Below are 26,152 nucleotides of genomic sequence, written 5' to 3' on the forward strand. Positions count from 1 at the left end.
TATTAATGCTGTGAACATCTTATGCATGTGTGATCTGAAGGGCATTTGATGCTTTTAACCTTTGATATTATGAAACATACATAAAACATCACATAAAGATCAAAGAATAATTTTTAACTAAATTAACCATTTAGCCACTGAACAAGTCAAGAATTTAAGTATCTTCAGCTCCCAGAATGTTCCTACATGCCTCCTCTTGCTCACACAGCCTTTCTTGCTGCCACATCTCTATCATTTGTAATAATAATTTTTTAGCATTTTTTGGGAGGTGTTAAGAAATGAATCAAGGGCCTCACATTCACCAGGCAAGCATTTTACTGTAGAGCCCTGCCTCCTACTCTTAATGTGTTTTTGTGGTTTTGTTACCTGTTTATAAATCCACAGATTAAATATTTAGATTTTTTTTCAAATTTTATATAAGTTGAAATCATATTGTATGTATTCATTGGTGACTTGTTTAATGTATTGTATGTGAAGGCTTCCTCTGTCCTCAGAGTTGTCATTTATAGTGTGGGAATAGACTCCTTTTGTTTGCCTGAGCCCTTGCTGATGGAGGATGGTGGGTGGATGCCCGGGATTTGCTATGTAAGAGGGGTAGCATGTCGGTTTCATCCTCAGCACAAGTTCCTGGATCTGCCACTGAAGACCCGCAGTATTTTCAGAGCGTGCCCACCATACAACATTTGTTTGTGAATACTTTATGTCCTCCTGGTTTTGCATTTTGCACCAGTTTGTGCGAAAGTATTCACCTCTAATTTTGCTTCTGACCACAGCTTGTCTGATCCCAGTGAAACAGTCTCCTATTAAGAAGAAAATAATCGTCATCTTAGAAAATCTGGAAAAATCTTCCTTATCTGAGCTCCTGGGGGACTTTCTGGCACCGTTGGAAAACCGCAGCACTGAAAGCCCGTGTACTTTCCAGAAAGGTAAAGGGTGGAGAGGGCAGGCTAGCAAGCCAGCTGTGGCGTCATCCCCAGTGAGTGGGACTCAGCTTCATTTGGAGGTTCTTAGCCTCTAATTCAGGAATGGGCAAAAGCGCACATGGGTCACAGAGTAGCAAGGGAAGTTTACCCAACAGCAATAGTACAGATGAGAAAGGCTACATCTTCAGGATTTCTGGTGGGCCACGTAAGTGAAGCTCCAGGGTCCTGATTTTTGTTTGAGGTTTCTATATATGACGTCCAAGAGAAGTATGAGCTTGGTTGCCAAGGGATATAGCATGGGTAGTTCTCTGCTTCGATGAAAAGATTTGGATTATATAAGCCTTTTCTCATTCTGTGTGCCCCTTCTCACAATGCATCTGATTTTAATACAGGTCCAATTAGGCATAGGTATAAGAGAGAAAGTAGGGGATTCTCCCTAAAAGTTTACCTGACGAAATTTTACCTTGCTGTGCAAGCACCCAAAACCATTCTAGGCCGAATCTGGCATTGCTCATAGTTCTCAGGTTGTGTTCCTGGATGTGTTTGGATAGAAGAGCCTTATCAACGGTGTTACTAAGGAGAGTAAGTTATTTCCATTGTTTAAAGCAGGTATACAGCTCAAGGCAGGTGCAGGTTCTAGGTTGATAGACACACTGCTCAGGGAGGAGTGTGTGTCCCGCCCAAGCCAAGGGGAGTCCCAGGTTGCTAAATTAATCCTTATGCTTGCATGTCTTGGTATGCCTCTAATCTTTCTGTCTGTAAAGTACAAGTTATATACCTCATGTTCTTGATTTGCGTTTGCACCAATCCATAAATAGCGAGGTTGAATTATGGCTTGGCTCCTTTTAGGAAATGGAACGTCCGAATGCTATTACTTCCACGAGAACTGCTTTCTGGTCGGAACCATTGCCAAGGCATGTCTCCAGGGTCCTGACCTGCTGGTGCAGCAGCATTTCCGCTGGGTTCAGCTGCGGTGGGACTGTGAGCCCATTCAAGGACTGCTGCAGAGGTTCTTGCGAAGGAAAGTAGTGAACAAGGTAAGAGAGAGACACTGCAGCCTGCCGAGGTGGGAGGGGGAGCGTCTACGCGGGCTTGAGTTCCACTTATTGTATGGCCCCAGACTAGGATAATCTGTGAGCATCCCAGGGCTGAATACGAGCAATGGATGTGGAACTCACAACAAGAACATGGGGATGGCCTTTACAGTTTCCTTATTAGAGAATGCACGTAGAAGATGTAATCGGTTTTGTATAATATTATGTACAAGAAAAAGTTAGCAGGTTTTACTGGTATTATCAATGGTTCTTAAGGAATTTCACCAAGCTCTAAAATGTTGGATTTGTAAAATTCATCACTGTTCTTAAGGAAAACTCACTAATATCTTAGAGTCTAAGGACAACACCCCACTGCTTATGCCATTTTAATGGACAGCTTTTACACTGTGGTGGGAAATGGTTTAGTGTGCTTGTTTTAAGAATAAAAATACTTATTTTATAATCTCTCATATGTAAGAAGATAGCTGTGTTGGCCAAATGTAAGATATTATTATTATTTAATAGTCTGGCATTGGACTGGTATCTGAGTGTCAGAGTAGATTTAATACAACAGAACTTCATCTGGTAGTTTTCTCACTTAGGCCTGTGCACAGGCAGCGTTTGGAGAACAGCATCATTTTAACAATATCATATTCTAAGCCACTGAGAACAAAACAGCTCCTCACCCAGTATACCTTTGATTGTCCTTTCAAGACTACAGTCAGTACTAAACACCATGCCCTTGCTTCATGTATAGGCAGAAACTAGGGCACAGTAACTTGGAGTGTCAACTTCTTATTGCCATGGAGAGAAGCATCTTCTGTAGAGACTCACAGAATCACAAGAAGTTTCTCCTTTATATTTCAGTGGCGATAACTGCCTATGCCATAATTCTAGACCAGAGCACCTGGGCAAGGCCAAAACTCTCTGTCAAGTACTACCAAAATTCTGTTAAGGTGTGGATGTGCATGCGTGAGTGAGTGTGTGTGGGAGGCAGATGGGAAGAACAGTGTGGTTAAGAATGGCCTATCGTAATTTAGTGAATAAGCTCTACCAGTGATTTGAATTGGTATCTGAAATTCCTAGTTAGAGAAATCTACTGCCTAATCATAAATATATTGTCTTAGCCAAAGCAAAGTCGTTACGTGACCTCAGTAAGAAGAAAGAAAAGTGGAGTTTAAAAAAATGTCCATCTGAAGATTTTCAAGTTACTAATACTTCCATTAATTTTTAGCTCAGTTAAAATTTATTATTTGCTATATTAATTAAAATAATAAATTAATTAATATTTACATTAATAATTAGGTATGTTTTATTACCATTAATAATAAGGTAGTTTTAGTAAGTGTTTTAATTCTGTAGACTTGACACACACAACCCTTGCTAGCTCTCTGGTAATCATGGTGGCAGAGGAGCTCTTGCTGGCCTTGTCCATGGCATTTGGGAGTGGGATATGGCACACAGAGTAGGGAGTCAGAAGAGTGATGCCTTTAATTTCCCCCAAATCACTTCCAAAGCTAATAAAAGAGATTCCCTGGAGGGAGCACACAATGGGAACAATTTCTACACAACAACAGAAATCTTGTAGCACAGAAAGCCGAACCCTTACAGGCATTTAGAGGCGTGTTCATGCTTGGTAATAATTTCTTCTCCCAAGTCTTTCAGAGATGCAGGAAAAGAGAGATCTTTCGAGATGCTAAGCTTCTTACTAATATTTAATAAGAATTATATTTTAGAGAGAAGTTGGCATTTAGCTCTAGTTATAACGCTGCTATCAGGATTCTTGCTAGAAGAATATCAGGGAAAGTGAGAGATGTGGGCTCTTTTGTCTTTGGAGGAGAATGAAGTCATGAAAGAGACAAAGCACAGGGGAGCAACCCGGCAGAACTGCTGTTAACCCGGACATGCTCCGTTTGTTTTCCTTGGCCAAATCAGCCCCTTCATGTACCAACGTTTGCATCCTTCCTTCTGTAAATAATATTTATATGTTCTAAAAATACTATACATGTAAGCGATGTATTTTAATCATATCCATCCACTGCTCCCTCTAATATTTCCCATGATGCCTCCCTCCCAACTTCAAGTCCTCTCTTTTATTGTTAAGACCATCGGTGCTGCCCATATGTTCATGGGTGGAGGGCCATCCACTTGGGTAGGGACAATCTACCAGTAGCCACCTCCCCAAAGCAGTGATTCTCCTTCAGCTGCCTTATGGAAGACCTTAACAGGTCACTGCCCTCATCAGGTGATGGAACCATGGTGGGTAGTTTTTATTCAAGAGAGATTTTTAAATGTATCACTTGATATATTTTAAATGCAAATATTAAGTGGTATATTTAAAAACATACTCAGTACATGGGAGTCCCACCTACCCAGATGGCTTTGGGTTGCAATGTCCAAACTGTCTTTCTATGTATAAGGGTAGCAAGATTTCAGGTTTCTTTTTAAAGAGATGTTTTATAATTTAATTAAATTTTCCTAAAAAATTTAGTTGGTCTTTAAAACTTCAAGAACTTTTGCTACCTTCCAAATAAATCTTCCTAAATGCTCAATTAACTCATAAAAACCCAGAAAATTAAGATCATAAATCCTGTGATTCAAATGCTTTCCCAATTCTTGTCCTCTTTTATAGATAGTACAGTTCTATTTTAGCCACACATCAAAAACTCAAGTTGCTACTGTGAAGCAGCAGCCTGCATTTCAGCCAGAGAGCTTGGTGAGGGTCTATGATCTGAACTCAGATCTTTCTCCATAGAGCGGGACCAGAAGAGCGCCTCCAGCAGTCACTGGGTGGGTAGCTTGTCTAAGCCCATGCGTGTAAAGTGAGCTTACCTGACTTTCAAATTGGATCTGGGTGTGTAACCCTGACTCTTGGCACTTCACCCTGGACTAGAGCAAGCTGATTTAACATGTCACCCTTCCTGAAAGGCAGGACTATGAATCTGATTACCGCCACCAGGTTAGACTGTGGGCTCAGTTCTGATTTCCTGTGACTCCTGGGCACAGCACTAAGATGTCCATCACAGCAACCAGGTGGGCGTGGGAACACAGGAAGTGGGGCATAGAAGGTGGGGCAGGAGGAAGAGTGTTCTAGGGTCGACAGGAAGTCCTGACAGGAAGTCCTCTCTCTGGCCACATGGAAGGCCTTTGGGATATGCTAATCTGTGCTCTAAGCCAGAGCTGAGACTGGGGAGGCGGGGTTTCAGGCAAAGGACCAGCAATTGCAGCACATTTTGAACACAGGGAAGAACAGTTGTGGTGGGGTTTGAGGCACAGTGGACCAGTGGAGAGTTTCTCTGGGGACATGCTAGGCAGAAGCATCCAATCGGCCATCTTGAATTAATACCAGGTAGATTGGTCATTTGTGGAAGGTCATCACTTTTTCACCCATTTGTGTGTGTGCACATGTGCGTGTGCACAATGTGGAAGCCAGAGGTCAAATTGGTGCTATTCTGTGGGTGGTATTCACTTTATTTTTTGAGACAGACCTGGAGCCCTTACTGACCTGGAGGCCCCCCACCCCAGTAGGTTAAGCTGGATGGACAGCAAGCCCCAGGAATCCATCTGGCTGCAGCTCCCCAGCGCTGGGATTATAAACACATACCAGCACACTTAGCTTTTTTTGTGTGGGTCTGGGGATTGAACTGAGCTCTTCATGCTTTATTAGCAAGCACCCTACTGACATCACCCAGGCCCGTCACCCATCTTGTTATTTGGGAATATCAGCAATTCTCCCACATCTCTCTTCTATATAACATATTATTTCAGCCTCTCCTAGATAACCAGTGTCCCTTATATCCTGTGAGAGATCGGCTCAAGTTCCATGTCGTTTCTTAGCTTTCCTAACTGCGATGTACTGAGGTGATTCTTCTTTTGAATAATGATACATGAAGCTTGAATCTGTACTTAACGATTACAGTCTGAAAGGGATCTTGGGGCTAATGAGCCTGTCCCAGATAATTTATTTGACAGATGGTAAAAGGTATCAGCAACCACAGAGGGAAGGTATTTGGAGTGTGGTGTGTGGCTGGCTATCCTCCCTCACACCCCCCAGTCCTTGGAACTGAGAGCTGACTCGATAATTAGCTCAGGACACACCTTTTCTTTTGTTTTGTTCTATAGTTCCTGAGCATGCAAAGTACACTGAGGTATAGTTCAGTGGGAAAGTATGTAGTTTGTGTGCAGAGGCTTGGGTTCCTAGCACCAAAAGCAATGAAACCGGACTTTTTAATGTTTTATTTTCCTTAGAAGTGGTAAGTAGTGCTTATAAACAGAAGGTATACAGATATAAATATATTCTGACATCCAAGTTTCTAAGTATCCATACAATATTGTGCTTATGATAAATGAATATGCATCAAGGAAATAAAATATATAATAGCTGTAAGACCAATTTATCAGAAAGACCCCTGAAGGAAACACCAGCCTTTAATGTACTATCAAATGAAAATCACTGTTCCCATAACAGCCATTTTGCAAAGTGAGACATTTTCTACAAGCAACATCTGTACTTGGGAGAAAGAGGTACACACCTGTTTCTTCAGCTCTTAGGAGTAGACAAATTCCATTCTCCTTTTGGAAATTATGCTTCTTGATGAAGATATTTAATAGTGGGATCTTGGGAATCAGTCATTGAATAGACATTAAAACAAATAAACAAAAAAGAAAACCTCATTCTCCCTGTGGGAGTCTCTGCCCTCCTCCTCCTTGCTAGCGTGTGGTCCTGAGGGGGATGCTAAGGGACCCCTCCACTTGCTAGCTGCTGCCCCCCTTCTCCCCATACAGCCCAGTCTGGTCCCTCTTTGCTTTCTCATGGTTGAGCACAGGAAGAGTAGCTTGAGCAGAGGTCAGCAACAATGCTAAGCTTTAGGAGGAAAAGGGCCGCATGTAGCTTAGTGATTATCAGTAACACTAAATACAACATTTTTAGGTTTTTCCTTTATGTGTGTGCCTGTGTGTATATTAGTACAACACATGCATGCAGTGCCTGAGGAGGCCCAAAGAGGGATCCCCTAAGACTGGAATTGCACACAGTTGTCAGTGGCCATGTGGGTGCTGAGAATGAAACTCAGGTCTTCTGTGAGAGCAGCCAGTGATCTTAACCACTGAGCCATCTTGCCAGTTCAACATCTTTTTAAGTGTGATATACCCCTTTATTATTTCTACTGAATATTTTGTCCTAATACCATTTTACTTTCTATTAGAAATAGGTGTGAAAAAAAGAAGAAGAAAAAAGAAACAGATGTGTATAGTTAATATATACTTGAAAGTTGCTAAGAGTAGATCATAAATGTATTCACCATCAAAAGTATATGAGATAATGGGTATACTAAACAATGTGAACTAATCATTTCACAATGCACACATGTTCAAAACATCGCATTACACCATAAGTAGAATTATTTTTCAATTATACCTTAAAATTATAAATAAGCTCTAGCCTTGACTTTGCCACCTCTTCGCTTTGTAACCTTGGGTAAGGTATCTCTTTGTGCCTCATTCTCCTGATCTGTAAAATGGGGCCAAAATACCCAGCTAAGGCTCGTGGTGGAGAATCTTGTAAAACACTTCTGACACTGACATGGGACACATCTAGGGTAAATGTATACAAGAGACAGAGTTTGCTTGTATGGACTCCTCCTCCACCTACCCCAAGCAACACGAAAGTCAGATTCAGCTAGATTTGGGTTTTATTGTTTATATTTTTAATTTTGGACCTTAAAAGAAAAACATTGTTTTTTCTAAGCCACAGCCCTGTGTTCCACCCATCTCTAGTTCAGAGGTCAGCCGCCCTCACCCTGTGATCCAGTGTGTAAGATTGTGGACTGGGCTCTGTCTGTCTGGAGGCAGCTCAACTCCTGCCTGGCTCGCTTGGGTACACCAGAAGCACTTCTTGGACCAAAGTATTTCCTGTCTTGTCCAGTAGTCCCAGGACATGCCCAAGCAACAGTGAAGTAAGTGCCGATTTTTCTTCTTTACTAAAAGTAGAGTCAGTATGCTTGTTAGCTTTAATTGTCAACTTGACATAGCCTAGAGGCATCTGAGGAAACCCTGGGTTGAAGAACTGCCTAGCTTAGATGCAGCTGTTGGCATGTTTGTGGGGGATTATCCTGATTATTAACCCATACAGGAGGGCCCAGCCCACCATGGGTGTTACCATCCCTAGGCAGGTGGTCTTGAACAGTATAAGAAAACTAGCTAAGGGGACTGGAGAGATGGCTCAGCCATTAAGAGCACTGACTATTCTTCCAGACATGGGTTTGATTCCCAGCAGTCACATGACAGCTCACAGCCATCGGGAACTCTGATTCTTAGGGACCCAACACCTTCTGGCCTCCACGGACATGGTACACACATGGTACACAGATATACATGCAAGCAGAATGCCCACATACATAGAAATAAATCTTAAGAAGAAAGGGAGCTAAGCAGGGGCCAGTGGGCAAGCAAGCAGCGTTTCTCTAGAGTCCCTGCTTCAGTTCCCTGCCCTGACCTCACTCGATGATGTTGTAACCCAGAAGTTTAAGGCAACCCTTTCTCCCCTAAGTTGCTTGGGCCATGATACTTATCATAGTATCAGGGGACAAAATAGGACATGTGGCAAACTTAGTATGCTTGAGACAGAGACTGTTGACTCTTGACTGCTTTTGTTACCTCCTGTCATTAGCACAGAATGCCAGTCTATATTCCTGTCACAGAGTGGCCATGGCTTGTCTGTTTATATTTTTTGCTATTCTCTGTGAGTACACGCTGATACACAACACACACCTTACCGGAGTCATTTATAGCTTGCTATTTAGCCTTCTGGCAAGGTCTCACATAAGAAATTTCAAATATTTTAAGCATATCCTCCCACCAAGCAAGCAAAACCAACATTTAAAGGAGGAGTTGACGAACTTCCTCCATCATTGACTGGCATTTACTGTGTCTTCCTTTGAAGCGACATACAAGAAGTGTGCATGTATAAAATAAGCCTAATGAATTAGAAAAACAGGAGAAGATGGAAAAGAGGAAGTAATGGTTGCCATTAGCTCAGCTTGGTGGCACATTTGCTTCTGAGTATTCTAGCATGCTGAGCAGAAATATATTTTGGAAAGCATGAGATACAAATAATTTGTGTATCTGTCAGGCAGTCGTAGCACATGCATTTAATCCCAGTACTTGGGAGGCAGAGGGAGGTAGATCTCTAAGTCCCAGGCCAGCCTGGTCTACACAGTGGGAGTTCTAGGACAGTGAGGTCTACGTGGAGAAATGCTGTTTTGTAAATATATATATGTGTGTGTGTGTGTGTGTGTGTGTGTGTGTGTGTGTGTGTATTCTTCCATTTTGTAGAAAAGCCATCAATGTAATGAGTTAGTTGGGCAAAATGAAGGAAATACTAAAATAGACACAATATAATCATGATTAAACTGAAATCTGTATGTTTATAGGTGATAATTATTCCGTCATCACAATCAAATACAGCTGGGTTTTTTGTTGCTGTTTTGTTTTGACATCCCAGAGAGCTACGTTATTCCTAGGAACCAATTTTGGTCTTTCCCATGTGGAGTGTAGTCTTTGCACAAAAACTGTGTAGATGTGAAGATCTTGTCTCATTAGCCATCTGATGCTACGTCAGCTTACTGTGGTCAGGATACTGGGTGAGAGTCATGTTGTCACCCATAGCCAGTATGCAGACTGGGCTATATGATTACATAGATTTCCCTCAGGCCCTTTGAGTGACATGTAGTGACTGAGGCAATGCTGCATTTGCATCATAGCTCTGAACTTTTCTCCCTCATCTTCCAAAGAGGAAGGCTGGACCATTTGTCCACTCTTTTTCCTGGGAAGAAAGCATAACAATCTCTCCTGTTCTTGACCTCTGCTCTGAAAGAGACATTATCTAGATTTTTCAACTATTGGGGGTTAGTACAGAACAAAAGATGTTATGAGATGTATAGAAAGGCCTGAAATGATTGTCACCCTGCCTTTCTTCAAACCTATCTTTATATATTCAGCACTCTTGTAGATAGCTATAATTTTGAATACTAGAATCTTGGAGGCTGGGGGTGTTGTTCAGGTAGTGTGTCTGCTTAGCATATTCAAGGCCCAGAGTCTGGGATGGGAATCCTTGCCTGGAATACCAAGGGTTCCTCTGTATGCTATGTTGTTTTGTTATTTTTCATGAATTATCTGTAACTAAGCATTAACAGATTTTTACAATAAACCAGTGTTTCATTAGCTTTTAAGAATGCCTGAAACTTTATGCCAATATCTGATGGCTTTGAAAATGTTTATGTCCTTAGAGATATTGTTTTGTTTCTACTTCCTAAAAGTTATATTAACTAGTTTTATTTTTGTTCATTTTCCAATACTGGGTATGAAACTAGATCTTCATACATGCTAGGCAAATTCTCCAGCACTTGTAACTTTTAATGCTGCAAAAACATTGACATCGTAACTAGCACCGATTGCTTCAAATTCAGCCACAGTTCCTGTGGTTTACAGCTAAAATACAAGAGGTGAACCTGAAGCTACAGCTGGACAGCCCAGTTCTCTGCAGGGCTGAGTCATGTATGTGTACATGTGTAATGAGGAGCCCCTACACTCATTTGTCACTGATAAATCCTAATTCAAATATTAAAATACATGTGTGTCTTATTAATGAAATGTGTCAAACAAATATAAGATATTGAGACCCAGGTTTTATAGAAATATGTTTTTTGGCTAGATGCCTTCCAATTTGCTTTCATTTTTATATCCTTATCATGCATTCATTAATTCTGTAGATACTATTGATTCTAGGATTTAAGCAGGCATGTAAATAATCAGTTTCATTCAAACTGCTTTAGTATTGGATAATTTTATTTATTATACAACTAGCCCTCCAAAAGCAATTTTCCTCAAGGTTTTCAGGCCTGCCTCTTTTGTGAGCTTGTGTGTAGTTCATAAGAGGCTTCTTCTTCCTCTCTTGCAAGGTGGATGTCTAAGCTGTGGAATGCCGTCATCGCTCCCAGAGTTCAAGAAGCAATATTGTCAAGAGCCTCCGTGAACAGACAACCTGGTGTTGGGCAGCCAGCTTCTAAGAAGCACCCTAGCCAAGGACAGCAGGCTGTGGTGAAGGCTGCTCTCAGCATCCTGCTTAATAAAGCCGTTCTGCATGGCTGTCCCCTGCCCAGGGCAGGTATGTGGGGCTGTGCATGAACGAGAGGAAACTGACATTCTCTCTATCACGGAATTCGTTTTTATGGAGTATTCTTTTGTCTCCTTGTAACTAGAGAAATGAATGAATTGCTCTTAGCATTGTTCCAGAACTTTTTCTGTTTTTAATTACTGGCAGGTATTTGAATTCTAGTCCTCCAAGTACAGTTTGTGCTGGTCCAGACAACTCCAGCTTGGTTACTGTTGACAGGCCCATGCTTTAAGAACTGGTCATGTATTTCGGGTTACACTGTAAGATGGTGTTAACTCCCCTTCTTCTTAGAAAATAATGCAGCTTGTGTTGTTTCAGAGCTAGAGCAGTATATAGCAGACTTCAAAGGGGGAAGTTTCCCTTTGTCCATCGTTTCAAGTTACAGCAAGAAGAAAGGAGACAGCGGTGCCTGGAGAAAGGTGAACACGAGTCCTCGCAAGAAGCCCGGGCACTTTTCCTCACCCACGTGGAGCAAGCCAGACCGGAAGCAAGAAGGTAGGGGGAGGAGGCATGCATGGCCCAGTTTCTGAAGGCAAGTGGGCTTTCATTCTTAAACCTGAATTCTGTCAAAGCCCTGAGTCGTTCAGTTCATACTTTCGTGGAATGAACCATGTAATAGTGTTCCATACATAACCGGGAGCCTTCTATTTGAAAGATACCACTTTTGTATTAGAAATAGAAAATTCATTTTCAACTTGTTAATTGATATTTTAAAAGTTAATTTTTTTCTTGATCTCCATAATTAAATGTGTCAGCTTTACTATATCTGGCTCTTTTTACATACATGTCATTCCTTAGTTGAAGTTACCTTAAAAGAAAACACGTACAGGTAAATTTAAGGCCAATGTAAAGGCATGTATGAGTGAATCAGTTCGAGTATTGTTTTCCTGCATGGTGGTGTGTACAGGGTCAGGTGCAGTTTTAGGTACTGGATATGGAGCAGGAAGAGCAGCCAGAAACTCCTGGAGTGTAAGAGAAATTAAGAGCTCGAAGTAAATAATTACCGAACCGTAAGCATTGCCACCATAAGCTGAAGTGTTAACAGCCAGGCTCAGTACAGGAAATAAGGAAGCAACATTATGGGAATAAGTAACTTCGAAAACTTACTCTGCTGGTAAGATGTTAGTTAAGCCAGGCATAGTGGCATGCATCTTTAATGCCAACACTGTGGGGGCAGAACCCAGCAGCTCTGTGACTCTGGTTACATGGTGAGCTCCAGGTCAACCAGCGATGTAGCAAGACCCTGTCTCAAAAACATTTTAAAAGGTTAATTAAAAATATAAATTATATCATTTCATTTACTTAGAATGGTTTGTGGTATCAAGTATGCTATACTTGAAAACATGAACATTTTTGTGAAAGATGAATAAGCAGTGTTTTAGCCTTGTATTTACACTGATGTCAGCATAGTTTCTAAAATCTAAAAACAGATTTTGTGAAGTGCATAACTCATAGATAAGTACTTGGACTACTTTATTTTTATTTTTATAACAATAATTTTCTCAAGTCATTACATTGGATAATTACTATACCAAAATTGAGTTGATTTTGCACATAGTTCTTGCCTACTATGTGCAAGTGGCCCGTAACTGAAAGAAAAATAAAGGAACCTCCCAGATCACTCTGGAAGTTCATAAGATGTAGTAAAGACCACCCATTTCTCTCTAGACCTAACAAGAAGATTAATGATATTGGATCACAGGCTTCCATACGACAGTGCCTACGAGGGCACTTATGCAGTGACCTGGACGACCCCACTAGTAACTGCCACCAGACAGAGAACAAGATGAGTGAAGAGCTAGTACAGTGACCTTTGGGGACCTGATTTTATAAATGAAACTATTTTCAATTCAGTTTACTTTTCAAAGACTTTTTTTTCCTTGTTATGTGACATTCAAACCCAGGGTTCAGAGCATGCTAGGCAAGCACTAGCCCACTAAGTTACAATCCAGCCTAAAACCACTTTTTATAAAAAAATTTTGGCCAGCAACATTCACATACTTTTAGACTTCACTCAGAAGTAGCTTAGCATTTTAGTGTGTTTATAAAATTTGGAGTAAAAGGCTTGGTAATCTTTCTCATAACATTTCTGATTATAATTTAGTAGGAAATACCTTGCATCATGACAAGTGTATACCCAGTGTATACCTGATACCAATAAATGTTCTTATGTGACAATACATACAGTCTGATATTTTCTATTTTCTTGAATGGACCATGATTTGCAAATTGGAAAATATTTGTTTAGTTTCCATGGCTCTTTATATACTATTCCTAATTTCTGAATAATGCATAGTTACTAAAAATTAAATTTTTACAAGTGCATTGCTGATATCACATGCAGTAGCATATGGTAACACATCAAAAATCTCCATGTGGGAGAACAAGGAATAGGAAACCATGGTAAATGAAGACCACATGAGAAAAGGAAGAAACAAAGAGGCCCACAGAAATCCACAAAGATACCCCCACAAAAGACTGCTGGCAATGGTCGAGAGATAGCCGGGACTGACCTACTCTGGTGATGGGATGGCCAAACACCCTAATAGTTGTGCCAGAAACCCCATCCAAGGACTGAGGAATCTGGATGCAGACATCCATGGCTAGGCCCCAGGTGGAGCGCTGGGAGTCTAATTAGTGAGAAAGAGGAGGGTTTATATGAGCAAGAATTGTTGAAACCAAGGTTGGATAAAGCACAGGGACAAATAACCAAATGAATGGAAACACATGAACTATGAACCAAAGCCTGAGGGGCCCCCAACTGGATCAGGCCCTCTGAATAGGTGAGACAGTTGATTGGCTTGATCTGTTTGGGAGGCATCTAGGCAGTGGTACCAGGTCCTGGGCTCGTTGCATGAGTTAGCTGTTTGAAACCTGGGACTTATGCAGGAACGCTTGGCTCAATCTGGGAGGAAGGGACTGGACCTGCCTGGACTGAGTCTATCAGGTCGATCCCATTCCTCGGGGGAGACCTTGATCTGGAGGAGGTGGGGATGGGGGGTGTGCTGGGGGGAAGGGGAGGGGGGCAGGAAGGGAGAGAACAAGGGAATCTGTGGCTATTATGTAGAACTGAATAGTATTGTAAAATAAAAAAATAAAATATATAAAAAAAATCTGCATGTGGCTATAGATTAGTATCATGAAATGGCAGGTACTGAGCTTCTCTCTTGGTACTTTGGGAACAAAAGCCTAAATAAATCAATAGGCCAAGTACTGAGCAGAGAAGCTATAGATAAAAACAAATGTCAGGTTTCCTAAATTGAGCCTCAGGTTGTTGTAATTTTATTGACCTCGGCATAAATTTCATAAGGAAATCAGTTATTCCCCAACCACTCCTGTGTTGGCCAGTACACTGGAGTCCCTGTCTTGAGACTATTTCCACATAAGGTAGATGCTAATCTGTGCCCAGTGCTGCAGAGTCTAGAACATGTTTTTATAAAACACAAAGTTCTGAACGCACAGGCATAATGATCCACCCTATTGAAAGTGGCTGTTTTTCAACAGGTTTGAGAAATAAGACTACACCACATCTGAACTGTAACAGGAACAGCGCTCTGTCAAAGCAACAGTAAGTTCTCTTTCAAGTTTCACTTGCATCAAAGAAAACTTGAGTTTAATAATTAACTTTAATTATTTTAAAGTATTCCATATACTGCTAACATTATATTGTGCAGCTGTTATACCATTAATATAATCTTGAAGTAATAGATAACATTAACTGAAGACAATGCATTAATCAAACCTTTAAATGAAATCTTGTGTTAAGTTTTATAAGATTAATATAAAGCCCATTTTGCTTTTAGTTTGTTGAATAAAGCTAGAGAAATAGGCTTCACTTTCAGAAACAAACATGATCATTTAACAAATCTTTATGCTCATCTTGCATTTGTGAAGATTTGGACAATTTTTAATTGGATGACATGAACAGCATGACATATATATGTAGATGCTATATTTATAGTGATCATTTCAGCTCTATTGCCCTAATGCTCTTGTTGATTATTTCAGCTACACATATTTTGAACTATAAAGATTTAGTTAGTCATAGGATGGAAATATATGGATAGTTTTCAAATAAAATACAACATGTACTCTGTTGATATCTCGCTACAGAAGAGAAGTAAAAGAAACTGCATTTCATGTGGCTTTCCCCCAAGACCATCACATACCAAAGCTTGTGGGATTTTCCCTGTAACCCTAAGAAGCCGCTCTAAGGATTCTTTATCAAAGAGAATTCAGGGCCTCAGCTACTAAGGAAAAAATAATCTGACTGGCCTTGGCTATATTGCTAGTGCATGGCTGATGCAAGTTTGAAATGAATTTTTATGGAAATGTATCACACTGATATATATGCCCCCCCAAAAAAAACCCTGCTTTTTTTTTTAAAAAAAAAAAAAACTCTTTATAATTTTTTTAGATTAATACAATTATAATTTTTCCCCCTTCCCTTTCTTCCTTCCCTCTAAATTAACAGTTCTCAACCTGTGGGTCATGTGGGTTGCAGATCAGATATCTTGCATATCAGATATTTATATTACAATTCATAACAGCGAAATTACAGTTATGAAGTAGCAACGAAATAATTGTATGGTTGGAGGTCACCACAACCTGAAGACTGTATTAAAGGGTTGAAGATTAGGAAGGTTGAGAACCACTGCTCTGGACCCTTCCATATGCCCCTTGCCCACCCTCCTTCCAATTGTATGGCCTCTCTTGTTATATAGAACCTGCTCAGTCTGTCCATTGTTGCTCACATGGGTGTGTTTTCAGGGGTGACATTTGGCACTGGATAACCAGTTGGTGCGTTCTTCCCTGGGGAAGACTGTTTCTCCCACTCTCAGCATGCATCCGGTGCCTGCAGATCTTGGTGTAGGATAGGCTTTTCCCTGCCTACTTTGGCATGTCTGTTGGTATCCTCTTTGTTCAGCTCACATTTGGGCAGTCACATTGATGAACCTTTAGGGGTACAGCTTTATTTTGGCTGGCCTGAGAGAAAGAAAGGAAAAAGAAAGGAGACTGGAATAGTTTACACCTATGTAGATCTCTTTGTGGAAAACAAGCATTCTTCTGAGACACTTGGCTGGAAGTTAATGACATCCTGTGTCTTGGGATGAGGTTGTTGTTGCAGTAGATGACATTTATAGGATCCTTGAAAGGATACTGAAAACTCTTCTCCATCTCAAAGAAAGCTTAGAGAGTACAGTGTCTAGATTTCCATATTTGGTAACTAACTGGTTTGTTCTCATTTTGAACAACTCTCCCCTGGGCTTTATAATAGGCCCCTAGAGAACGATCTCTCCCTGACATTGACTCTGGACCACAGACTCTCTTTGGGGTCAGACGATGAAGCAGATCTTGTCAAAGAACTCCAAAGTATGTGCTCCAGCAAATCTGAGTCTGACATAAGCAAGGTAAGCAGTCCCCAGGGGCAAGGTCATTGGCTCCATCCAGTTGATTCTCCTTTACAATAGGATCTGGGAGCCACATCCTGAACTCATCCCCTTAGTGAAATTTCATATTATGTGTCATTGCTGATACTGAAAATCAAGCCGTCCTTTTCTTTGCTTAGAGCACCCATTTTCCCCAAGCCATTGGATAGTAGGGGCTTTGCTGTTCTCCTATGAAACACTTGAACTTAAAATTGTATGTTAATTGTATCAGCACAAATCAAGCCGATAGATAGATAGATGGATGGATGGATGAATGGATGGATGGATGGATGGATGGATAGATAGATAGATAGATAGATAGATAGATAGATAGATAGATAGATAGATAGATAGATAGATAGATAGATTTGACCAGTCTTTTGATTTGAGGAGGGTTTGCATTTGATATTGGGGGGATGAAACTCAGGGCTTTGCATGCTAGACAAATGTCCTACCTCTGAGATGCACCCCTGCCCTTAATTTTTGATACAGAATCTCTTTGGCTATTGTAGTTTAGGCTACCCTTGAATTCAGTCTCCATAAATAGCTTTATACAAAAGCCTAAATTTAAATTTCTCTGACATTATTATTGCCGATTTTGGTACATAGGCTATTAGGAATAGACAAGCTTCATAGCAGATTCAGGTTATAGACAGTTACAACATTCTTTACAAATAAGAGAAGGAATGGCCCTGTATATATATGCATTCTCATGGCCTTTAAGCTGTGAAACTTGAGAATCAGATATAGAAACCAGTTACCCGACTTGTCAAAAAAACCATTAATAGCATCAAGTTAAACCTGTTTTGGCACTCCGGGATCGGCAGTGCGTTTAATCATGCCTCCTCCATACACACGTTTCCTCAGAAAGGAGCAAAGGTAGTCACAATGTGCCCAGGTTCCAGTGAAAGACTCGGCTATTTTAGCTGAACAGTTGAACTCTATAGGAAAAAGCAAAAGTTACTGCCTTTCTTGACCTTGCTAGAAATGAACTGAAATTCTTATCTCCTGGGAAAATGAGGTAATCATTCAAATATTAATTTTTTTCTGCATTTTTAACTTGCCAAGTGGCTATTTTTTTTTCCAGAAAGTTCTTCTCTTCATGTAAGAGATGTTTTTTAATAGATTATTTGTCTTTGATATAAAATTTGTCCTTTGAACAAGACAGAGTCTGGAGGCATCTTCTCCAGAGGTTCTCAAGGTTAGGGGAATGGGTGGCTGCTCTTCGGTGGCTTTTCCATGTGACATTTAGCTGTGCTGAGGGGAGCTGTCCTGTAACAGTGGGGGCCTGACTTGGAAAGTGGTGTGTGTTTGCAGATTGCTGACTCCAGGGATGACTTGAGGAAGTTTGATAGTTCAAGAACCAACCCTGGGTCTTCAGCTCCTGTTAATCTGAGGATGCCAGTGCCACAGAAGGTAACAGATTTTCTCCCCCAGAGGAGAGGGAAGGGGGCTTATTATGGAACTCACTTCTCAACTCACCTCTCTAATTTACTTTGAAAGGAGAAGTACTAAAAAGTGTACATGACTCAATTAAGACTTTAAAATTCTTCAGGTAATATGCTGACCTAAGTATTTTTCTTTCCATTTGATATTTTGAAATTTTGTTTCTTTTAAGGTCCTTTGTTTCCTTTTTGAGTCAACACATGGCATAAGATTTCTTGCATGTGGTGAATCTTGAGTTAAATATAACAAGGACTGAACTGATAACCTAAAGATCTTAGACACTTAAAAAGTGTCTTATTTCCTTTGAGTTTTAGTGAGAGACAGTCTTTCAAAATCAAGTCGGAAAGGCAGACAGAAGAGCCAAGCTTCAAATGGGTTCTGTTAACCCATGCAAGAGATGGTACTGCATGATTTTCTGGGGGACGGGAACAATGGATGCAGTCCTGCCCATCTATCACTTTGTGAGGATGCATAGGACCTAGAAACTCTTGGTAATACGTGGTTTGTTCAACAAGCCCTGTGAAACTGCCATCCCATTCTCACATGGACTAGCACAATGGCTTACAAAGGCCTGTGAGTGTGCAGACGGTGGGGTAGAGAGAGCAGGATTATAGAGTTTCCATGGCATAACTATTTTTTTTTTTTTGTGTGTGTGGTTTTTCAAGACAGGGTTTCTCTGTGTAGCTTTGAGGCTTTCCTGGAACTCACTCTGTAGCCCAGGCTGACCTTGAACTCACAAAGATCTGCTTGCCTCTCCCTCCTGAGTGCTGGGATTAAAGGCGTGCGCCACACCACCCGGCAAGGAATAACTATTAAATAACTTATCTTTAGCTGGTTATCTGACTTCTTCTGCCCCCATTGTTTCATTAGATGCCAGTTCTGGTTAGTGGTGTCTGTATTACAAGGAGGGAAGGGAGCTGAAGTCCCGAATAAAATATACAGAGCCTCCCTGTACCAAGAAGAGTTTGGATGTATGGCACAGTCCTTGTGTCATTACTGGGCATTTGGGTCTGAATGTGTTTTGTTCATAATTATTCTCCTGCCATCTTTAGAGCTTCAAGTCATTGTGTATGTGTGATAGTTTCTCTGAGCTTTGGTTGATCCTCTAGAACCATTCCGTAGGATTCCTTGTATAGCACAGAGGAAGGCGCCGTGAGGATCATGAGAAAGAATAATGAGCAGTGTTCCCCTAGCACCAAGTCATTCTATGTATGAAAATATTGTTATCTGACAGCCGGGGTTATGGACCAGTGGTAGAGTGCTTTCCTAGCATATATAAGTCTTTAGGTTCAAATTCCTGCACTGAAAAAAAGTATTTGTTAGAGAATGTTGCTTTTTGTTTAAATGTTTACTGAATCAGCCACAGGCAGATAGGCCAGCTTTATTTTAGAAGGGAGCCCTAAGAGACAAAAGTGTCGTTTATCCTGCTGGCCTCTTCAGATCTATGTGGTGGTTTAAGTGTGCACTTGGCTATGGGTTTTAGGATAGCCGCATCCGATCTCTTCCTTTTTGGAGTGAAGTCACTTGGGGGGACTCTTCTCATCTAGAAGATGCTTTTCTCGGGAACTGCCAGCAGAGGGCAAAGTAGCACAGCTGTCTGGAAGCTGGCAGAGGCCTTCCTTTTCTATCCTATTTACAACTCCCCTGGCATTTCTTGGTTCCATGCCCAGTTTCTCCTCTTATCAGGAAAGAACTCCCTTGAGAGGTGAGAGCACTCTGGATTAACTGAAATTACTTTCTCCTCCATGGCCAGAAGGCACACTCCATCAAGAGCCCCTCGCCTTGGCCCAGTGTAACTCCGTTCTGCTCTGACAGTGAGGGGCTGTCACTGTCTCTTGACACAGCAGAAGAAGTAAATCCTCAACAGAAATGACAAATATAGTGAATGTTTCCCTCTTACCTAAATGATGGAAACGCAGACTGATCTTTGGAAAGCAAAAGTCTTCGTCTTTGGTGGCATAATGACATCTACTTGAAGGTTTTGGTAATCTGTACTTCCTGAACTCTGCCCTCTAAATGTTCTGGTGTAATTAAACTGGGGTACAGCTGGGACCCTCTATTCACATGTATAGCCAGGCATAATATCCAGTGCTCCAAAAAGTAGCTCTCCATCTTTACTTCCTACACACTTTCTTATTCCCAAATATATTTTTAGAGAGGCTAATATACTTCATCTAACTTTTCTACCTACAAGTTGTATTCTCCTCCTGGTGGCCTTTCCCTCTCCCTCCCACCCCCTCACACTGGAGACAACCCTGTATGCTGGAGGCAACACATCTATCTGCCCACAGTTTTCTCCTCTTCCTACCTTTAACATCTAGAGCGATCATCATGTCTTCTTAGTGTGTAGAAAATGCTTAGTGTTGAATGCATGGCCTGCTTGGATTTAAAAAGACTTTGCTAGGGTTAAATATTTAAAACAACTTTGGGAAAATAAATTAGAGTTTTTGTTAGAGGATTAAACGGAGAACTTTGGAGTTTGAGGCCAAGAAGGATTAAACAATCCTTAAGGCTCCTGCTTGAAGATCTTTGGGAAAGATAACCTTAAAACCTACAGTTGGCTGCCAGGGTGTTGGGAACATCTTTCCTTACTATCCATAGGCATATTTTCTGTTTTGCATACTCACACCTTAAATTTCTGTGACCCACTCTAAGCCCAAGTGAACCTCCATGTACTTAAGCCCCCTCTTTATACCTCCAGAAACTGTCCCAGCCTGGATACCCCAACACACATTTTGCTGTTATGGGAGAATTGTTAGGAATGTGTGCAGCCATTCTGCTTGTCCTCATGGTGCATATCGAAGGACAGACTTAAAGACAACACACCACATTGTCTCCTTTCTGGCTTTGGGCCTTGGTGTAATCCCAGTGCTTTACCAGAGATAATTCAGAAAAAAAAAAAATGGTGAGATTACAGTCTTCATTCTATATTATAGCTAGGTGCTGTTCTGATGACTTTTTAACACGTTCCCCCTCTTTTTGTTATGCCAGGGAGGGAATCCAGGCCCTCCCCCATGCTAGACAGTGGTGTACCACTAAGTAACATATGGAGTCTACTGTATTTTAGACCAAATTATCACATAAGGCTAGTCCACAACTTATAATCGTCTCAGCTTCACTTAGTTTAGCATCAACATGGAAACACCCCTCTGTTGTGTCTGTGAGGGCGTTTCCAGGAAGGTTTAACTGAAGAGAGAAAGAAGACACACACAGGAGGTGGATGACTACCACCCCACTGACCAAGGCTCTGGCCTGAGTAAGGTAGAGAGAGTGATCACAGAACCAGATTCCTCTCTCTCTCTACTTCCTAACTCTGCGTCTCTCCAACTCTGAGCCATATGCATTTTTTCCTCCCAGAATTTGCTTGGAATTTATCACAGCAATCAGAAAAGTAACTAATGCCCCTTACTAGGGCAGTGATTAAGCTACATGAAGCTGAGCTATGGTGTCTCTACTGTGAATTCACACTCATATCTCAGCACATGATTCTCAACATTCAATCCCCAGCAAGCTGGGCTGGATTAGTTCTCTTTTGTGTAACTCTGACAAAATCCCTAAGAAGAATAATGTAAGGGAGGGAATACTTGTCTCATGGTTTCAGGGGTTTTAATTCAGGATCACTTGGCCCATGCACTTAAGCAGAACATCGTGGCTGGAGGAGTGTGTGGCTGAGAACCATTTACTTCCTTTGAACACAGGAAGGAAAGAGTGAGACAGAAGGTTGGCAAGGACAAGGAACTCCAAGGACACACTCCTACTGGTCTAATTTTTGCTGCCTAAACCCTGCTTCTTGAAGTTCCTAGAACTTCTCCCAAGCAGTACAGAACCCAGCATTCAATCCACAAGCTTATGGAAGGATGTCTGATACTCAAACAATAATATAAATTCTTATGTCTCGCAACTTGTCATCATTAACAGTTTTTCAAAGAAAACCAACCATGCTACGAAGATGGTGTTTGTCTTTCATTTTCTGCTGTGCTGTTAGCATGTTGTGAGCTGCAAGAGAGCACAGACTGGGGTGTGTAGCTCAGCCCTCTTCCCAGGCTCACTTGCAGGCCATTGGTCCTAAAACAACAGAATGCAAATGTTTAATGATTCCCTAAAGAGCAAATGTGTCTGAAAGAAAGCTCTTTCTTTCCCAGGCCACATGCAGCCTCGCTTTCTTTCCCCTACAGATGCATGTGCCTTAGACCTCATATCGCCCCCTCCCTGCTTTTCATTCATTAGCAAAGTGTTGAAAGCTCCAGAAAGGGTAGGTCACAGTTGCTTGCAGCTGGCTTAGCATTTTGACTTAGCTGGCTCTGAAGTTCTGGCACCCGCAGATTTCACTTCAGTGATTTAGAGGTGGTTCAGTGGTCATATGGGGGAATTATTAGGACTTTAATAAAGCAAAAATGGGAGGAAAAGGAGATTTGAGATGGACTTAAGGAAGGGCTTTTAGTGACAAACCTAAGATAAACCTAAGAAGTTGGGACTTTAATTCCCCTCCCCCAGACACACACCACACACACACACACACACACACACACACACACACACACACACACACACGTTTCTTTTCTCCACCAATACTACCATAATATCATAATTATTTACTGATTTTTGCAGGCAACATTACATTAGGTAGAAGAGAGAAAAGCAGATATAAAAAATAACTGACAACTGACTCCCACTCAGTTGAAAGAACAGTATTAACCTGTAATATACCAAAGGAGACACCTTAGGAAGATTAAATTTCAAATGCAGGTAAAGGAGCACGGTTAGTTATGCTGATTTGGTGGGTCGAAATGCAGTCCTCAAGCAGAACTGAGAGCTCTAGTCGGGAGCTGACTAATTAGTGTCGGTGCCAACAGAATGGGCAGTCAAGGAAAGATCACCAACTGCGTGACTAGGGAAGGCTCAGAGCAGTGCCACCACTGAGCTCAATGCAAAGAGTTGAGGGAAGTTTTTAACTTTGGCTGCCCTTCACACACGTGGGAGGTGTTTTAAAACCATGATGTACCCATGCCCCACCTAAGTCCACTTAAATCTGAATCTTGGGAGATCAGCCGTCAGCACTGCCCAGCTGATTCCAGTATTGGGGCCAACCTCAAGAACCACTGATTTCAGCCTTTAAGAGTAGACTACGGCCAGTTAAAGGCAAGCTGCTGCTTTCCACTCCAAGTCGCCTTAATTTGACCTATTAAATTCTGGTTTTAAATCTTTGGAGGATTGCATTGCTGTCTGGTTGCATTATTACTATCAAAACGATGTTCACTGTCTCAGAGCTTTGCACGATTTAATACAATACAGGCCAAAGGACCTTGAATGAAAGTGGGGGTGCATTGAGGAATTTCCAACCTCCTCATCTGACTGTACAGATACTCTCAGCCATCTAGCCATCATATTCCTTATGGGAACGTGGGAAATGTTGACCAGTATTTATAGTGGCTCTGCAACACTAACAAATTAGAGCAGACTATCATCATGTATAGATTTTGAGCCACCTTGTCACAGAATTGCTAAGCAGGGGCCTTACTTTAACAGAATTTACACTCCAGTAGAGCAGGGTGGTTTTCGTATGTTCTTTGTTGTGTTCCTTAAAACCAGGACAATTTATCTTCTAGTAAAGGCCTAAATCCTATTTGTTTATATATGAAAATGTGACTTAACCAAGGTAACATAATATGAAGATCTGTCTATGAAGTCCTTGGTTGGTGTGTTAGCCTTTTGTTACTCTAATGAATTCTTAAGAGAAATTATTGAAAAGGGTGAAAAACATATTTTGGCTCATGATTTCAGTGTTTATAATCTATGGTTCGCTGGTTCTGTTGTTTTTAGACCTGTGGTGAAACAGAAGACTATGATAGTCAAGAAGTCCAGAAAGAGACAGAGGCTCCAAGATACCTAGAACCTACATGCAGAAGGGGAAAACAGACTCCTACAAGTTCTCTGACCTCTACTCACATGCTATGATACACTCACATGCACGTATACCTGTAAATAAAAATTTTAAAGATATACCATCATTAAAGACACACATCCAATTACCTAATCTCTCCAATGAGGCTCTGCCTACAGTTCACATCACTTCCTAATAATTTCATCAAATTACAAGCCCAGTGAACTGATTAAGTCAGAATGTTTGTGATCCAGTACCTTTCAATGATTGGCTCCATCAGCTGGGAATCAAGCCTTCAACACATGAGCCTTTGGAGGGGATAAGGTAGACTATAACAACTGGGCTTGTTCAGTTTGATGTTCTCAGGCCTAAAGTTCTATGCAATTCCTATTGATACAGAGACTTAGATTCTTTACCTCCTGCCTCCCTGATGGCTGCATTTATTTAAGAATGCAGTGATGCTAGGAAGCCAGTCTCATGAAACTCAAGTAGAAAGGCTACAGTAGTCAGTTGGTAGCTTCTCCCCACACAAATGTACCATTTGGAATGGAGAAACTCCCGCAAGTTTGCTTAGACACCAAGGGCAGAGGAGTGGGGACTGACAACTCCAGTGGGCAATGCCAATGAACCTGTTGGTTTCTCCTCTCTTGTAGGAAGCCAGTCCTCTCAGCAGCCATCAAACCACTGAATGCAGCAACAGTAAATCAAAGACTGAGTTGGGTGTCTCAAGAGTTAAGTCTTTTCTTCCTGTTCCTAGAAGTAAAGCCACCCAGTGTTCCCAGAACACCAAGAGAAGCAGCAGCAGCAGTAATACAAGGCAACTAGAAATCAATAACAACTCCAAAGAAGAGAATTGGAACTTAGACAAACACGAACAAGTAGAAAAACCTAACAAATAGGCCTGCCTACAACAACATGATCACCTTAACTTCTTTTGTATTTTTCATGCAGAAACCAAGGATAAGAAGATGTAAATACCTTCCAATGAATAAAAACATTTTCCTGTAATATAAAGGATGAGTGCGGGACCACTATTCAATTTTTTGTAAAGAATGTATTTATAACCTAACTTTTTTTTTTTCTGTTAATTCTGTAGAACTAAACTTTGATCCCGTGAAGTTATGGCAACTTTCCAAGTAGTTTTATAATAGAAACGTTGCTTTAGTTTTAATCAAGATGTTCAGGGGTATTAAAACAGAAATGTCTGTGTACTGTATATTGCTATCTGTACATATGTACATATATGTATATTTATAAATGTTGCATACACATGTACAAGGTTGGCTTAGATAAAATGTACCATTTGGAATGGAGATGATAATTGTATGTTCACCTGATGGGGAATGACTTGAACGGGGCAATAACAAAACATTTCTAAACTGTTATTTTCCATTAAAAGCCATATGAAGTATTTTGCCTGTTAAAATTCTAGTTTTACATTTTGGATCTTTTAGTGGTTACATTGCCATCTGGTTGCATCATGTATATATATTTACGCTTCTGAGCTTGCATTATGACTTGTAAAATATGAAATTATAATGCAATAAAAGTGTTATCTTTCTTACAAAACTTTTGTACCTAAGTGGATATAAAAGTTACCTACATAAAGATGTCAATAAATGAATTTGGAGTTAACTTCTTCAATATATTTCTAATAGCACATTGATTTAAAAAAAACTAATATTTTCTAGAAGTGTGTCTTCTAAAACTAATGCTGAAATTGCTTATCCAATTCACAGTTAAGATACTTTGACACCAAATAAAATTTTGAATTAGTGAAATTATTTTGCTGTATTTTCTTATCTTTAGCTCTGCTTGGTTATTTATACAACATGTTTGTGTTCCATTTAGGAATATCCATAAAGCTTATCCTGCATGCTGCTATATCACTAACAAGCCCCATACTAGCTTACCCTTCAAATAGAGTAGTAGATATTTGGCTGAAATAAAAGCAAACACATAGAGCTCCAACTATCAAAAAGTATAATTTTCAAATACAGCATCATTTACTCATCTTAGGGTACTGCAAGCCCTTTGAGGAGTCAGGGTCAGTATTTACATTAAACACACATACATGGACACTGTTTTAAACTTTACAAAAATATCTACAAATCTTAGGGGACAGTGGGCAACAGTTGTATCATGTAGGTGAAGTAGAAGGCCTTTCCATTAGAAATTAACTAGAGTTCAACAAGTGTCAGTATTCTTCTGGGGGTTTCTCTCCACTAGGCAGTCTTGGGGGTATACAGTGCCAACCTCACATACAT

The 26,152-nt window shown here is 40.8% G+C and overlaps 1 protein-coding gene across 4 annotated transcripts in view; it reads left to right on the plus strand.

Moving 5' to 3' along the window:
* Positions 1–25,666, plus strand: part of Cttnbp2 (cortactin binding protein 2) — a 156,442-nt gene extending 130,776 nt beyond the window's left edge. For 2 of the 4 annotated variants that reach the window (XM_006991232.4, XM_042272820.2), the window contains 9 exons: positions 774–926; positions 1,773–1,960; positions 7,733–7,911; positions 10,915–11,120; positions 11,448–11,624; positions 14,634–14,697; positions 16,408–16,540; positions 17,876–17,974; positions 24,539–25,666. In XM_006991232.4, coding sequence (XP_006991294.1) covers positions 774–926; positions 1,773–1,960; positions 7,733–7,911; positions 10,915–11,120; positions 11,448–11,624; positions 14,634–14,697; positions 16,408–16,540; positions 17,876–17,974; positions 24,539–24,784 — 1,445 coding nt within the window. In that variant the 3' untranslated portion in view covers positions 24,785–25,666. Of the gene's footprint in view, positions 1–773; positions 927–1,772; positions 1,961–4,589; positions 4,800–7,732; positions 7,912–10,914; positions 11,121–11,447; positions 11,625–14,633; positions 14,698–16,407; positions 16,541–17,875; positions 17,975–24,538 lie in introns of those variants that run through there. The other 2 variants (XM_042272818.2, XM_042272819.2) reach the window with 2 other exon arrangements.
* Positions 25,667–26,152: the final 486 nt, after the last annotated feature.

The sequence above is a fragment of the Peromyscus maniculatus genome, chromosome 3 (assembly GCF_049852395.1).
Source record: "Peromyscus maniculatus bairdii isolate BWxNUB_F1_BW_parent chromosome 3, HU_Pman_BW_mat_3.1, whole genome shotgun sequence".
NCBI lineage: Eukaryota > Metazoa > Chordata > Mammalia > Rodentia > Cricetidae > Peromyscus > Peromyscus maniculatus.